At 47.2% G+C, this 16,251-nt stretch overlaps 1 protein-coding gene across 1 annotated transcript in view; it reads left to right on the top strand.

Moving 5' to 3' along the window:
- The window catches only part of Tubgcp3 (tubulin gamma complex component 3), a 65,559-nt gene that overhangs the window by 37,084 nt on the left and 12,224 nt on the right, over positions 1-16,251 (top strand). Inside the window, exons 16-19 of the mRNA XM_034520357.2 lie at positions 154-222; positions 4,731-4,866; positions 12,743-12,831; positions 12,913-13,044. Coding sequence (XP_034376248.1) covers positions 154-222; positions 4,731-4,866; positions 12,743-12,831; positions 12,913-13,044 — 426 coding nt within the window. The remainder of the gene's footprint in view (positions 1-153; positions 223-4,730; positions 4,867-12,742; positions 12,832-12,912; positions 13,045-16,251) is intronic.

Below are 16,251 nucleotides of genomic sequence, written 5' to 3'. Positions count from 1 at the left end.
TGCTGACGAGTCAGATCCCTGCTTGCACAGCAGAGCACTTCCTGGTTTTAAAGCCTGAACCTCCTTGTACTACCTTTCCTTTGAGCAGTTGCTAGGTTCTTTAGTAGTAAGTACAAAGCCTCTCCATTATTTGTTTTATTTTATTGCTGTTAGGTCTCCCCTGGTGACACTGGGTGGGATGTCTTCAGCCTGGATTACCACGTCGATGGACCAATCGCCACTGTAAGATCATTCTGTGGACTTGTGTGCAGTGTTCTGGACTTGTGTGCAGTGTTCACAGTGGTTTGGATCTGGGCGTTTTATTGTTTCAAACTGGCTTTCTTTTCAAAAAACTAAGCTTCAAAGTAATTATGATGTTAGGATATATCCACTGAATGAGTTGCATAAGCCAACTGTGTTTCAGATAGTTATTAATGAAAGCTGAAATGCTCTATTATTTTAAGAATTCTTAGAAATATCATTTGTTCTGTCGCAGGTTGCAGCAAGGGCTTAATGAAGGCATTGTTCATTCTATGCTATTATTCTTAGACTGTAGCAACTACTTTAGGATAATCTGAAAGGAAGCCGAAAGTATATTTTAGGGGAATGGTAGTTTTTCTCCATAGATGAATTTGATATCTAGCGTTCGTCGAAGATCTGATGAGCTGATAGCTGTCACCCTGTTCACACTCCTTCGCCCACTCACTGAGAAGTGCAATTCCCCTGCTGCAGCACAGAACCTTGGCTGGAGGCGTCAGCTTGGCCCCATGTGTCCATGGCTAATTGCCTTTCTAGTTCACGTTCTCTTCCTTTAGGGTGGACCTGAAACTTAGTCATTTCTGTATCTGAAGTGCTAGGGAGATAATTGCATTTCTTTTATTGTTGGGGACATTTGCTAAAGCATGCTTGGGCTCTAATCCCTTCTCTTGTGGGTGTCACAATGGCTTCATGACTGTCCCTTCTGGGGGATAAATCACATCCCTTGCTGTGATGTTTCTGTGGAAGCCACGTTCACAGAATACCACCCAGAGGTGTGTCTTAAGTCCACTGGGCCTGAGAGCTGTTAGGTTTCTTTGACTCATGAATTCCATATTTGACTTTGATCAGGTCAGAGCTGCTAGTTTAACTTTACAATTTCTCTTAAGTTTAACTACTCACCATATTCAGTGTGGCCCTGGGCTTGTGTTCTGAGTTGCTGTCCTGTGTGGTGGTTACTGTGCACAACTGTGTGGTGTTTCAGCAAATTGTTTAGTACATCATATGTGCTTTGTTAGCTTATGGTCATGTGTATTTTCATGCATAAAGAATACAGTAATAAGGCTTAGGGTACGGCTCAGTGCTGGAGCACTTGCAGCATGTATGAATGAGTCCCTAAGCTCTGTCCCCAGACCACAAGGACAAAGGTGCCACAGTACATCGAAGGTGCAGGTGTGTTGATAAGGAGGCAGGCTGGGTGTGGCCTCCACATGTGAGTGCTTACTTATTTGATGGTGTTACACACCTCACTGGCATGTCAGAGCACTGTGGATAGCTGAAACTCAGGATTTGAATACATCCTTAGCAGGACTGAAGAAAAAGTTTGTACAACAGCTTTATTTTAATATTTTGTGACAGCCCAGTCTGGCCCAATTCAGACACCAGCTGAGTTGGTTATAACAGCAGCCTGGGCTGCCACACGGAGAAAAAAGAAGGGGCCATGGGGTCGCCTGGTAGCTCAGTCAGGACCAGAATGCAGGGCATGCTCTCCTGCATGACTTGTGGTGTTTCTGTTTGTGGGTGATGAATTATTTTTATCAATTGTCATCATCATAGGCTTATTATTGCAAAAACACAAGTCTTCAAACCTGCATTAGATGTTGTTTGTCAGCTTTAAATGTGTGTAGGAGTTTCTGAGATAGGAAAGGAGGGGTAGGAAGACAGACAGCTAAGTGAGTTTGCTGTCCAGGACTGGCGACTGCAGTTCAGGTCTCCAGCTCTCGTGGAAATGCTGAGTGGTTGTGGCAGCCCTCCTGCAGTCTGTGGAAGCAGAAAGGAGATCCCCAGGATGGGCTGCTGGCTGGCTTAGCAGAATTAGCGAGCTCTGGGTTCAAGGAAGAGACTTTGTCTCAATAACGAAGACGGAGATCAGTGAAGACCTCTGCATGCACGTGTGTGCATACAGCCATGTCCAGGTGTGCACACACGCAAGAAGGGAAGAGTACACAGAAGATAAGGGAAGCCTCGTTTATAAATACAGGCCCTTTCTGCTTTTCCTGGGGCTAATTCGTGTGTTACCTGTTTCCGCTCTATTCTCATTAATTGAGGTTGTCAGTTTTTGAACAGAATTTAATTATAGTAGGAATATATCTTGTAGCAATCATATAATTATATCTTGTATAATAGCAGCATTAGCTTCTACTAATTCTAAGATATAAAATGTCAGTGAGATTTTTGGGTTAGACTAATTTGGGACATTGTGAAATTCACAACCCAGGTTGCGGAAGAACACTTTAGCTAAATACAGCTCGTTAGCTATGTGAAGTATTTCTGGTTGACCCTGCTTTTCATGAGTCTCAAGTTATTTGTGGTAGAGTCCATCCAGATTTAAGTGTGGTAAGGTCACGGAGTCTTGATTCCAGCTGCAGACACTGATTTGGAGGGCTTTGCGGCCGGGCTGTGTATGCCTGAGGTTGGTGAGGGAGGCTTGAGAATAGGGCCTCGACAGGGCTGCTGCCCACACTGAACAAGATGGAGACTTTCTTGAGGCCTCTGCAGATGAGGAGTCTGAAGCTTGCTGTATCTCTGGGCTGTAGTCTCCCTCAAGTGAGCCATGTAGCCAGCTGGTAAAACAGCTGGTCACACTTGGTTCCAGGGCAGAGCAGTGCATGTCTTCCTCTTATATAGTTAGTACGTAAGAGACCTCAGCTTACCTGGACTTTGGAAATCAATGGGAACGTGGAGCTTCAAAGGCTGCTCTGTGGTGTATCATGAATATAGAGAAGAGTCCTAGAATTGACTGGTAGCATCTGAATCGGCATCCTTAATTCCTGTAGTTGTGAGTGGTAATTGATAGTGTAGGAAGCAAGCAGCACAGAGATAATCCCTCAGGCCTTAGATTTGATTTTGGAATTACTTCAGAGTAGTTTCATTGTTTGCTCTGTCTGTCTGTCTGTCTGTCATCACCACTACCACCATCATCTTCTTCATCATTTCATCATCATCTTCATCACTATGCACCTTCCAAAGTTTACTATTGAGTGGCATAGGGGAGGATGCACAAGCATCCTTGTCACACTGGGTGTGTGCAGTACACATAGGGGAGGATACATAGGTAGTCCTTGTTACACTGGATGTGTGCGGTGCACATAGGGGAGGATGCATAGGCAGTCCTTGTCACACTGAGTGTGTGCAGTACACATAGGGGAGGATGCATAGGCAGTCCTTGTCACACTGGATGTGTGCGGTACACAGAGAACACATGACAAGTTGTTGTAGTTAGAGTTCCATGCTAAAGTATAAGGAGCAAGGATAACGTTCTCTGCTCACTGCCGTGAGTTCTCTGCTCACTGGGAGGTGGTGAGGTGAAAAGGTAGGGTGAGCACTGCAGGCTCTCATGGAAAGGCCTAAGGAAGGGCAGACATGGACACAGCAAGATTTCTTGGAGATCAGAGCTCCTTCGGAGCAGAGTGTGACTTTGTCCCAGTGCAGAGTCAGTGCAGACAGCTGTAACGGAATGTGTGTGTTGGGGGTGGGGTGGGGTGGGGTAAGGCTTCCTTCACTGTCTACTGTGAGGTGGGGCATTTACTTGAACTAAATTACTCATGGTTTTCCTGATGTTCAAGTATAACTGGATAGCCTGTATTTTCCTTTGGAAACTTGGCCAGCACAGGAGTGCTGACAGGAAGGCAGAAGACAGTCTCTATACCAGGACCCATCACTTGCCTGAGAAGCCATGCTGTGGTACTGAGCCTGTGACAGAGACCTGAGAGACTTGTCAGGGTGGAGGTAGCACTGTGTCTGCCTCTACTTTTGGAGATGGTATCACGAGAGCAAGTGATTCCTCTGCCTGTGTCTCTTACAAGTTGGGGTGCCGTCGAGTGTTCAAGTTTAGACTCATGGGCTGGGTTTAAAGTCCTGAAGAGCTACGGCTACAGGGTTGCTCAGTGGTTAGGAATACCGGCTGCACTTACAGAGGACCTAGGTTCTACTCTCTGCACTCATACAGTGGTACAACCATCTGTGACCACAGTCCCAGGGGACCCGCTCTCCTCTTCTGGCCTCCAAGGGGACCAGACGTGCACATGGCACACATGTAGGCAACTTATGGTTTAAGTTTAACTTATAGTTTAAGCATAAAATAATTTAACTAAAAAAGCTGGGCATGGTGATGCATGCCTTTAATCTTAGCACTTGGCAGGCAGAGGCAAGCAGGTCTCTGAGTTGGAGGCCAGCCTGGTCTATATAGAGAAGTCCAGGACAGAAACCCTGTCTTGAAAACCAGAGGGGAAAAAGTCCTGTTGAGCTATCTGCTGTCGAGCTGCCTGCTGTCACACACCTTCAGCCCTGTGTCCAGCCCTGATCCAGACAGACCTGCCTGCTGCTGCTGGAGTCAGCCGGCATCTAAGGAACCAGGTGGCTGCTGTCAACTCCTCGCTTATGCCGTGTAGAAAGGGCTGGTGTTGGGTTTGCTGATCATCGGAAGGAAGGCTAGGGCCTGGGCTAGGAAGTCCTCTGCACAAGAGCCATGCCCTCCCTGTCTTTTGTCTTTCTAGGTGTTCACACGAGAGTGCATGAGCCACTACCTGAGAGTGTTTAATTTCCTGTGGAGGGCCAAGCGCATGGAGTACATCCTCACTGACATCCGGAAAGGGCACATGTGCAATGCCAAGCTGCTGAGGAACATGCCAGGTAAAGCCAGAGGCGGGCGAGGCTGCACCTGCCCTGTTCTTTTGGCATCAGACATTAAAGTCTTAAAGTAACTGAGCTGAAAGGACTCACTGTTGCACTTTGAGTCTGGGTTTATGAACAGGCTTCTCTGTACTGTTGCCTTGACTTCATTACAGAGAAAGAGAAAAGTGAGACACACTGGATTTTTTCCCAAATATGAAGTTTCTTTTAAAATCATATTTGCTTTTCACTAATGTTCATGGGTGTAGTTTAATTAAAATAATAACAACAACAGCAATAAAATATATGTATGAGTGTCTGAGTCTGTTTATGTGCTTGGTACACATGGAGGACAGAAGAGGAATCTACATGCCCTGCAATTGGCATTACAGATAGTTATGAGCTGCCACATGGTGCAGGTAATCTAACCTGGATTCTCTGAAAGAGCAGAGGTATTCTTAGCCACTGAGCCGTCCTTAGTATAATTTTTTTCTTAAAAATTTATTTATTTATTTTATGTGTATGAATACATTGTTGCTCTCCACAGACACACCAGAAGAGGGCATTGGATCCCATTACAGATGGTTGTGAGCCACCATGTGGTTGCTGGGAATTGAACTCAGGACCTCTGGAAAAGCAGTCAACACTCTTAACTGCTGAGCCATCTCTCCAGCCCCAGGGAATGCCTTTCAATAGGTCCCTGGTTTATTAAAAATTCACCTAGTGCCTTAATTATATTCTCTCTGAGCTGTGAATTTTTCTTTTGAGCATAATCCAGGATATGGACATGTATTTTATAGTTTAGAATTATAGTCTAGACAGTCAAGATTGTGTTAATGTTACAACATTAAATGACTTCAGTTATGGATAATTTTGAGTTCGTTAAGTAGAAATAGATTACTAAAGCATTTCATAAATGTCTCTAAGGAACAACTAAACTGAATCTTCCCTTTGATTAATAAAATAGTTGTTATAAATAAAATGGCACAGGTGTTTGAAGGAAGAGATACCTCATTGCTGCTGTTTTGGTGGGTTATAGGCTGACTGTAGACAGCTGCCAAAGGTCCAGACAGTGACGGTTACAGCAGGCCGCAGGCAGTGGTGGTCACCGAGGCCAGCATGGCCACAGCAGAGTGACCTTTGCTGGGATCTTAACACTCTCTGTCCTCACTGTCGGCTGGTTTCTTGTTGGACGTAAGGGAATGCGCTTTCTTCCATTTGACACAGTGACTGACAGTGTGGTGAATGAGCTGCTCTTCATAGCCTTCTCTCCAGAGAAAACTGGTCTCTGAGGCCCCCAAGGACAATGAACACAAGGTCTTCTTGCAGGGCTGAGACAAGGCTTGTGCAGTGAGGTGTCACGGGTTCCCCCCCCCCACCCCCAGTCTGATCCCGCAGTTTAAGCTGATTCCTTTTGTTTAAGCTGTCCACTTACTTGTTGAGATGAAAAGTGTTATTTAGACATAGAGCTGTTAGAGAAGTATAGGAGAGTGTTAATCCTCTGGTACAGTTGGTGACAAAGTACACTGGATTGTGGCAGTGCAGTCTGTAAGGGCAGTGCAGTAAGACAGTGGAACTCTATGAGCTTAAGAAAGGGAAGTGACTGGAGAGTTGCCTGTGGTTTAGAGCACTTGTTCCTTCTGAGGACCCAGGTTCAATTCCCAGCACCCACGTGGTGGCTCATAACAACCCGGTTCCAGAGGATTTGCTATTCTTCTGACAGCCTGTGGTACCTGGCAGTGTATATGTGTATACATGCAGGAAAAACAGTCAGGCAATAATAAATAAATATTATTTATCATTAAATAGTAAAAATAAATCTAAAATAGTAATTCGTTTGAAGTAGGCTGTATGAAGCACCACATGGTATGCTCTCTCTGCCTTTTCTGACTGCGGACTGTAATGCTCCTTCCTGCTGGTTGTCTGCAGTAGGCCATGCCCCTGCGGAGTGCTTCCCTGCAGAGTGCTGTGTCTGCCCTTCAGGAGCATTGTGGAGACCTCGATGGCACATTTCTTTCCTTCCAGTGGAGAATAGCCCAAGGTTGAGCAAGGGCAGTAATTGGCCCAGGATTCTATGACTGCATGTCTCTACTTAGGGTTGTCTCTCAAGCTTCCTGGAAGGCGAAGATGGAAGCCATAGAAGCCAAGGCTTAGCTCTCCACATTCATCTGTTGGTTTTCCTTTAACCATGGCTTATCACTTTTGAAGTAAGCATGGTTGTTGTATCATCACTTCTCAGGGTGCATGGCGCTGCTGAGCTGCAGCCGTCAGAGGCTGTGCTGTGTGCACATGCCAGCCACGGCCACAGCTGTTGGCTTTGGGAAAGATGGCGCAGTGGTTCTGGACTGAGGTGTAGAAAAGGCCGTATGCATTACTAAGGGTTGTAAGGAGAAGGGCAAGTGCTGAGGAGTGACTGAGGCTTCACACTGAGGTGCAGCATAGGCTACCCGCAGGTGCTGAGGAGTGACTGAGGCTACACACTGAGGTGTAGCATAGGCTAGCCCGCAGGTACTGAGGAGTGACTGAGGGTACACACTGAGGTATAGCATAGGCTAGCCTGCAGGTACTGAGGAGTGACTGAGGCTACACACTGAGGTGTAGCATAGGCTAGCCCGCAGGTGCTGAGGAGTGACTGAGGCTACACACTGAGGTATAGCATAGGCTAGCCCGCAGGTGCTGAGGAGTGACTGAGGCTAAACACTGAGGTATAGCATAGGCTAGCCTGCAGGTACTGAGGAGTGACTGAGGCTACACACTGAGGTATAGCATAGGCTAGCCTGCAGGTACTGAGGAGTGACTGAGGCTACACACTGAGGTATAGCATAGGCTAGCCTGGAGGCACTGAGGAGTGACTGAGGCTTCACACTGAGATGTAGCATAGGCTAGCCTGCAAGTACTGAGGAGTGACTGAGGCTTCACACTGAGGTGTAGCATAGGCTAGCCCACAGGTGCTGAGGAGTGACTGAGGCTACACACTGAGGTGTAGCATAGGCTAGCCTGCAGGTACTGAGGAGTGACTGAGGCTACACACTGAGGTGCAGCACAGACTAGCCCTCTTGGCAGCTGTTTTCTTTGTGGTGATGTATTTGATTATGATATATCTTACAAAGGTGGTGTCATCTAAGGAGATGTCAAAATGGCTCTCTGTGCCTGCCTTGGTCTGACACTGTCACTGCCCTGGGTTGCCAGGATTAAATTTGTAAAGTAGTCCTCAGACCAGTCTGAGCCCAACAGTGAGTTGTTGTCTTTGTGAGCGACATTTGCCTGTAATTCACACACACTGAATGCTGTTAGGAGGAGTGTGAGGGCAATTGGATGCTGAGCCACAAGATATGCAGAAAAATGCTGGTTCTTAAAGCATCTTTTAAATCCAAAACTTTGGAAATTTGTGACTGGCCCAGAAGAACCGACACAATTAATAAATTGGATAGGATTTGGTTGAGTCACCTTAAACAGAGCAGTACCAAGGGATGTGCAGGTTGTGGAGGAGATTTTGAAGTTCTCATGACACTACTTTAAGGTATTTCTTTAAAAAGAAATCTTGGATTTAGAGGGTAAGGTGTCTCCTGCTGCAGGTATGTCCTTCTGAGCATGCCTGGGCCACAGAGCTGCTGTCGGGCTCACACTGAAGGTGGCCTTTAGAGGAGGCCTTTAGAGGGCAGTAGACAACCAGGAATGAATCTACGTAGATTCTAGGTAAGCAGAAGGGAAGGAGGGTCACTATTTGTTTATATTTTGTTATGACTATTTGCCTGCATGTATGTATGTGCACCGTGTGTGTGCCTGATGTCTTCAGAGCTGGAAGAGGGTGTCGGCTCTCCTGGAATTGGCATTACTGACAGCTGTGAGCTGTTATGTGGGTGTTGACTCTCAGTCCTCTGCAAGGACAGGAAGTGCTCTTAACCATGGAGCTGTGTCTCCAGCCCCCTAATAGGCATTCCTAACTTTGTGTGTAAAGCTGTGTGTTAACCCAGCAGGGCACACTTGTGTGTTCATTGTGCCTCAGTGTGGTGTTGACCGAGACCATTCTTATAATTGTATTGGTTCTTCTGGGCCAGTCATGAAACATTCTGTAAGCACACATTTTGTATGTATTTTCAGGGTGCTGGGTAGAGAGTTAAGGGATAAGCGGTACAAGTTGTATTTTTCAGGGATAAAAGACTTTGAATCAAGTCCGTGTTCCTTAGAGCCTCACAGAGCTGCCAGAGGGACAGACAGCCATGAGGGTGACAGACCTCAGCCATGCCCGGTGGGTGAGTGGGGAGTCGTGTTCTCAACTCTGTTGTCCCACAGGCAGTGACCTTACTGTCACCATAGAAGAATGTCTCCTTCGTAAAATGAGGTGACAGGTTTTCCTAGGAAGAAAACTGTGTCCATCATGTGGTGAAAGTGAAGGAAGAGCATGTGTGTTAACTCTGGTCTGTGTGGCCCTGACCACGCGGGTCTGTGGGCAGGGTTTGAGTACTGGGGTGAATGTCAGCACAAACAGGTTCTCCTACTGGATTGCCTGGTCTTAAGGCTGCCGCAGAGTGTACTCAGCGTGCACAAATGGGAGGTGACACACCCCAGTACACACTGCTGTGCTCAGGATCTCCTGGGACAGTTACCATCAAGATTGGAGAGGCAGAGTCCTTTCCTTTCAGCTCTTGGTGAAAACTCAGAGTAGATCTGCAGAGTATTTTCCTCTGGAGTCATGACCATGCATAACTAAGTGCCTCTTGACATAGGGTGGTGAAGTGGAAACTTCTGGTTTCTTTGGAAAGTCAGAACGTCAAAGGACGTTTTGCTAAACATCAGGTGAAAGGATATTTTGCTAAAGCAGACATGTGAAAGACTCTGTTGCTGCAGCAGACACAGGTGGAAGGATGTTTTACTATAGATACTTGAAAGGACACGTGATATTTAGAAGGAGTATAAATGTGACCCCACAGACGGGGGAAGGGGTGCTCAAGCATTGGTTTGCTTTGCTCTGCCTCGCTATTCTTCTCTAACTTACACACGCATGCACTGGTTCACCTTACACTGCATTGCTGAGCTCCGCTTATGATGCCATAGAGAGAAACTGGCCAGAGAGCTTGTGAGGTTCCTGCGGCTTCTTGCTGCTTCCTCTGAGGTCTTGGGTGGGTTGGTGAGCCTTGTGGTTTCTTCTGGATTGAACTGCCAGTGCTGGTTCATGAGTGGTGATTGCCGAATGGACCGGACTGTGCTGCTGGTTTGTGTTGGTGTTTGCTAGAGGACTGGACTGCTAATATCCTGACAGTGAAGAGTGGAGCTGGCCCCAAGAACTATTTCAAAACAGGTCCACTTCTCCTGTATCCCGACAACCTTTCTTTTCTAATACCTCTAGTTGGTGGTGGGCAAGGTTGAACCCTTGTTAAAGTAGGCTGTAAAAATATATGCCTACAGATTGCTGTATCCTCTGTGTGGGAAACAGAAGTCAATTGTATGCCTAGAGAATTGGGTTAGATAGCCTAGTTTCAGTGAAGACAACCACACTGTGTTCTAGGCCTTCAAGAGAATTTGGAAGCATATCCTCCTTGTCAGATGCATGGTCATCATTGTTTGACATCTTCTAGGGAGATGGGAACAGATGTCTGCTCACTCTAGACAGGGAACCAAGACAGACTAAAGGAACAGTTAGTTACCTTGAGTCCAACTTAACAAACCAGTGAGTTTATTGGGGTTGGAACTGGTGAGGGGCTACTTGAAGGAGCACATGTATCCTTCAAACTCGGCTGCATCCCTGAAAACCTATCCTGGCTTGGGTACTGCTAACCCAAGCTTGTTCCTGGAACTCTGCATCCTGTAGACATGCAGGCTGCTCTACAGGCTGATAAACTTCCTCCGGCCACTTGTTTCCTGCTTCTGTAAAGAAGATGGGCCTTCCAGCTTCTCTGGACTGTGGAAGCCTGTTTTACTCACTGCCTCCCATCCCTCTGTCTGGTGGGATGGTGTCTATTCAAAGGAAGTTGCTACAGATGAGCTGTGTTCATTGATAGAATTCCGAGTTGTGGGGGAGACCTGTGGAGTACGCTGCTCTTCTGAGGGTCCTGTGCTGTATGGGCATACTCCTGGTTGAAGGCTCCTACTAGCCATGGGGAAATGGCACCCATGATGTGGACTCAGCTCTCTTTATCTCTCTGGGGTCTTGACGGCAGCCGTAAGGAATCTGGTGTTTTGTAAGGAAGGTAGACACATTTCTAACAAGTAAGCTGTGACTTCTGACCAGGAGCACGGGGACCCTGGGGCCTGTCCATGACGAGTCACTGGACTGCCTGCCTCTGCACAAAACCTCTTTGTGCATATCTGTTGCCTGACACTTCTGGGGCATCTACTCACCACAGATGGAGAAGGTGACAGCAGAATCTCACCGAAGTCTAGGTTGGTGAACCACAGAACTTAACGGGGATCATGCACAGCAGTAAGGGCACCTTCCAAGTGGCTAAACAAAGAAGAGTTCCTCTCTCCTCTGGCGATTAGTAACCGCGTATATTCCTGGGGGAAGGGCAGTTGTAGCCCTCTCTTCCCCGGGAGCTGTTAGTGGGCTTGACCTTGTGAGTCAGGATAATGACAGCTGCTCTGATTTGAAGACGTCACTGGCCACACCATGGCCAGAGGGCAGTTTTGCAGTGTCCTGCACCCTCATCGGGATGCCCAGGAGCAGCGTCTGCCTTGTGTGTTTGCCTCTCACTTTCCAAAGGCATGCTTCCCTGACCCTGCATCAGACTTACTAGGGTCCGACTTGCTACTGCCTGCTCATGTGACTGTGCACTAGTGTGGAGGAGTCTGTTTGCACACTCCGGCTTATGTGTGCACTCGTGTGGAGGAGTCTGTTTGCACACTCCGGCTTATGTGTGCACTCGTGTGGAGGAGTCTGTTTGCACACTCTGGCTTATGTGTGCACTCGTGTGGAGGAGTCTGTTTGCACACTCCGGCTTATGTGTGTGCTCTGAGCTATATTTCATTCACTGAAGAATTTCAGTTTTTTTGTTTGTTTTTAACTTGGGACCGTGTTTCCGTCTTTCCTCTCTTGGGGAAATGTGCCCACTGCACCAGGACAGCAGAGCCCCTCTCTAGCCCTCGAGGTGTGTCTTCTTCCCTTGGAGCCCCTCACCTGTCACCTAATATTCACTTGTTAAGACTGCTGTTATTTATCAGGACCCAGCACTACAAGTTGGGTCACTTAAATCATCAGATGCTAATTCTGCTACACAGTCTACAGGCCAGAAATTCAAATGACACTGAAGCCAGTACTGTTCTGCTCCCTGTGGAACCGAGGGAGGCCTTTCCTGCTCCCTCTGGCTGCCAGTGCTGGTAGCATTCTGCACATGCATATCAGCTTCCTGGGATCCCTGCCCTTTTTTCTTACTGAATTAGGGCCCACCCCCAGACCTTCTTGTCTCCGGATGAGTAGGGAGAGAGACCATTCCTTGTGACGTAGATGGACTGGATAAGATATAATATAAGGCTTCTATTTATGCACGGTGCTCATTTCTAGAAAATAAACTTTTATACTTAGCTGTGTGATATGTACACGTATGTATGTGTGTGCCAAGGAACAAGCCCAGAAGAGGACAGCTGGTGTTCTCTGTCAGTCTGCACCTTACTCCCTAGGCTGTCGGCGGGCCAGCCCTGAGATCTTCCTTGGCCCTCTAATACTGGAGTTATAGGCTCGACCATGCTCAGGCCTTTACATTGGTCCTGGGGATATGAAGTCAAGTCCATACGCTTTCAAAAGCATGTACTCTTAGTTCAGTCCTTTCACTAAAGCACAAGAGTGGGCGGAGAGCTTCTGGCTAAGGCTTACTTATGGCTTCATTACCTGGCAGCGTGCGGGCATAGGGGTCTGCATGAGCACCAGCACTCCCCTTCCCTGATGGCACTCCATCTTCTGCAGAGTTCTCTGGGGTGCTTCACCAGTGCCACATCCTGGCCTCGGAGATGGTGCACTTCATTCACCAGATGCAGTACTACATTACCTTTGAGGTGAGTCCGCTTCCTGCCCTGCACTGTGGTGCTTCGGTGAGGTGAGCAGGCCCTTCCCAGAGTCTCAACTTGTCCTTCCAGGTTCTTGAGTGCTCCTGGGATGAGCTGTGGAACAGAGTGCAGCAGGCTCAGGACTTGGACCACATTATTGCAGCGCATGAGGCATTCCTGGACACCATCACCTCCCGCTGTCTCCTGGACAGCAACTCCAGGGTAAGGCTCGCTACAAGCCAGGACTGAAGCTGTCAGTTGTCAGGCACTGCCACATCAGTGATTGAGAAAGGTTTATTAAACTCGACGTTTGAGGGTCACTTCCTAACAGAATGGAGTAAGGTTGGTGAATGAGTTTGCTCTGACATCTGATGTGGCTGTGACAACAGGGAGAGCATCAGTGCCCTGTCAGTGGCATGTGGAATGCCGCCTGAGGAGCTATGGCAGGATGGGCACTAGAAGGGCATTTAACCAGAACAAGTGGCAGCCTGTGTGAAGGTCCCAGTGAACGGAGACATCTAGAACTCAGGTGTCTTCTTCTCTCTTCATGCTGGGATCAGTCCCAGGGACAGGTGTTCTCACACTGACTATACCCCCACTTCTGTATTCATTTTCTTAGTCTAGGGATCATGCTGTTTTAGTTAATGGCACATGACTACATGAATTTAAACACGGTCTGCACAGCGCTATGAGGAGCCCGTAGCCCAGGGCTTTTGGCTCGGTTTCCTTTCTTGTGGAAAGCCTCTCTTCTGGAAAGGTGCATGTTTTGAGTAGCAAGGCCTGGAGTTCTGATTTTCTTTAAAGGTCTGGGATGAGAATGAACACATTCTGATTGCCAAGTAGGTGAACTGTGCATCAGGTTGACTCCTTGAGAGCATTTCCTACAGTGTGCATGGCCTGAGACACATTCCAGGTTGTGTCCAGCTTCTGCTTGTACTTTACCAAGGCTGGTGTTTTGTTTTCTGTTTGTCTGCATTTGCCTATGCTGGAGAGAAGTATTTGGATAAACTTAATTATTGAAGCGTTTTTATACAGATAGATAGATCTCAGCATCTGGTGGTCAAAGGCACCTCTATATGAAATTTGCTTTCTAGATGCTGAAATAGTGGCACAGAGTGCTAATATCCTTTGAACAGAATTAGTAACTCAAAGTGGGCATCTGAAGTCGTCTGGGGTCCTGCTGATCATTCTTACTAAGTCCAGTCTCTGTGAGACTAATAGTACAGTGGGTTTCACATCCGTTACCTGACACCCATGTTTGTTATGAAGGTATTTATGATGCTGTCAATATGCTGGTGAGTGCATAATGCTACCCACAGGTCCTGGCCATTCTCTGTGATGTGCCAAAGACATGAAGCACCCATACGTGGGTCAAAGTCAATGTTCAGGTAGATGGCAGCCTCTTACTGTGAATTCAGGGTTCTCCTATTTTCAGAGGCACAGTGTGAATTTGTGAGAATTAAATTATATGGTTTACCATGGTAACCAACTTGTAAATGTAGCTGCTTCTCTTTTCAAGCTGTAGAAGTCATGTTTTATGTTGTTTTGCATAGGAAGCAGGTGTTAAAGTCACTAGGTGTGTTGCTTTTCAGCAAATGTGGGACTTGCTAAGGGCTGCACCCACTCTGGCCCTCTGCACTCTATGGTTCTGTTAACTTCGGGGCTGAGCTCAGAAAAGATTGGGAAATGGCTGTGTGAGACAAGTTGAGTCATCCTAATTCTGGAGTTTATAGAATAGCTGTGGCTATGAGCAAAGTCCAAAGACTCTTCTGCCTATAGGGTGGTAGTTCTGGAGAATAGTTGTTTGGGGCTGGTCCCCAGCCAGCTTCACTGAAGGAGCTCTGCCTTAAGCCCCGTCAGCCCTGAAGGTGTGCCTTAAGGCTGTTCAGTAAACCTATTGGGTGTTGTATGCTTACTTCAGGAGCAGGGTCTCAGACTGGCCTGGAACCTGTGGTCTTTCTGCCTCAGCCTCCAGAGTGCTGAGGTCGTAGGTATGAGCTACCACAGCCGCCTCTGGAGCGCTTTGTCATCATTTGTTCCTAAGAAAGAAGTCTGTTATGTAAAACAAGAGTAAGGCGGACTGTTTTGGGCATATTAATTTTATGTATGGTATTTTCATTGTTTCACATTGTGAGAAGATGAGTTGTCATTATCCAGTTAAGGTGGAGGAATGACAGTTGCAGACATATGTGTCTCTCACCTTTTGTTTGTGCAACATCGAGGGGAAAACCCTGAGCACTGTGTAAAGGGCAGCTCCGAGTGTGCAGCTACAGACCAGTGAAGCAGACTGAAGAAGCCCACAGTGTGTACTCCTCTCAAATGAAGTATCAGTCAGTAGCCTCGAGGCAACGCAGCGTTCCAAAAATAAGTTGTTCTTTTTATGGCTACAATAGAGAAATAAACCAGTTACATCCCTATTAAAATTTAAACAGGACCGTCTCCTTTCTTCATTTTCTAGTTTTGTCATAAAATAAATTCTGACAGAAAACAGGACACTTGCTTGAGCTTGCGTTCAGCACATGGCTTGTATCATGCAGTGGCGTCACCTGATCAGGCCCCCTGTCTCCCTGTGATGCTGTGCAGGCTGAAGCCCCTGTTTCACAGGAGCGCATTGTAGTAAGTGAGAAGTGTGCACTGTTCACTCTGCAGTACTGTGTTCTTAGGTTAGTGTGCTCTCAGAGTTGCTCAGCAAAGGCTTCAGTCTCACTTGGGTCCATAGTTAGCTCAGCTGTCATTGGTGCTGCCTGACATCTCAACAGGACAGGGCACTCAGCCCAGAGATGGGTGTTAGGAGTAGCTCATTAACTGTGGAGTGTGGGATATCAGCGTCTCTCTAGGCTGGCTAGAGAGAAGTGTGGTGGTTTGAGTGAGGATGGCTTCTATCTGCAGAGACTCGGTCCCCAGTTAGTAGAACTGTTTGGGAAGGATTAGGAGGTGTGGCCTTGTTGAAGGAGATATGTCACTAGGAATGGGCTTTGATATTTCAAAAAGCCCATACCAGGCCCAGTCTCCCCCCACTCTGCCTGCTGCTTGGGGATCAGGATGTGAAGCTCTCAGGTACTGCTCCAGTGCCATGCCTGTCTGCTTCTCACCATGTTAATCACGGACTAATGCTCAGAAACTGTAAGCAAACCCCAATTAAACTCTTCACGAGCTGTCTTGATCATGGTGTCTCCACACAGCAACAGAACAGTGTCAGACACAAAGCAAGGGCTAGGAGGAGCTTGTCCATTTTTGTGTTGCTGCATGCCTCTGGAGATGTGTACACAGGTCTAGGCACACGCAAAGCACACATGTGGTATAGTGTGTCTATGTTCTCAGTTCACACTTTGTGCACTAGATGTCACTTACTTTGTGCACTAGATGTCACTTTAGAACAGCCCACTCTCCAGAGCCAGAGTTGAGTCCTATGAGAATCAAGAGCTGCCT

Source organism: Arvicanthis niloticus, chromosome 16 (assembly GCF_011762505.2).
Source record: "Arvicanthis niloticus isolate mArvNil1 chromosome 16, mArvNil1.pat.X, whole genome shotgun sequence".
NCBI lineage: Eukaryota > Metazoa > Chordata > Mammalia > Rodentia > Muridae > Arvicanthis > Arvicanthis niloticus.
Note: the sequence above shows the minus strand (reverse complement) of the source record. Positions and strands in the feature narration are given on the sequence as shown.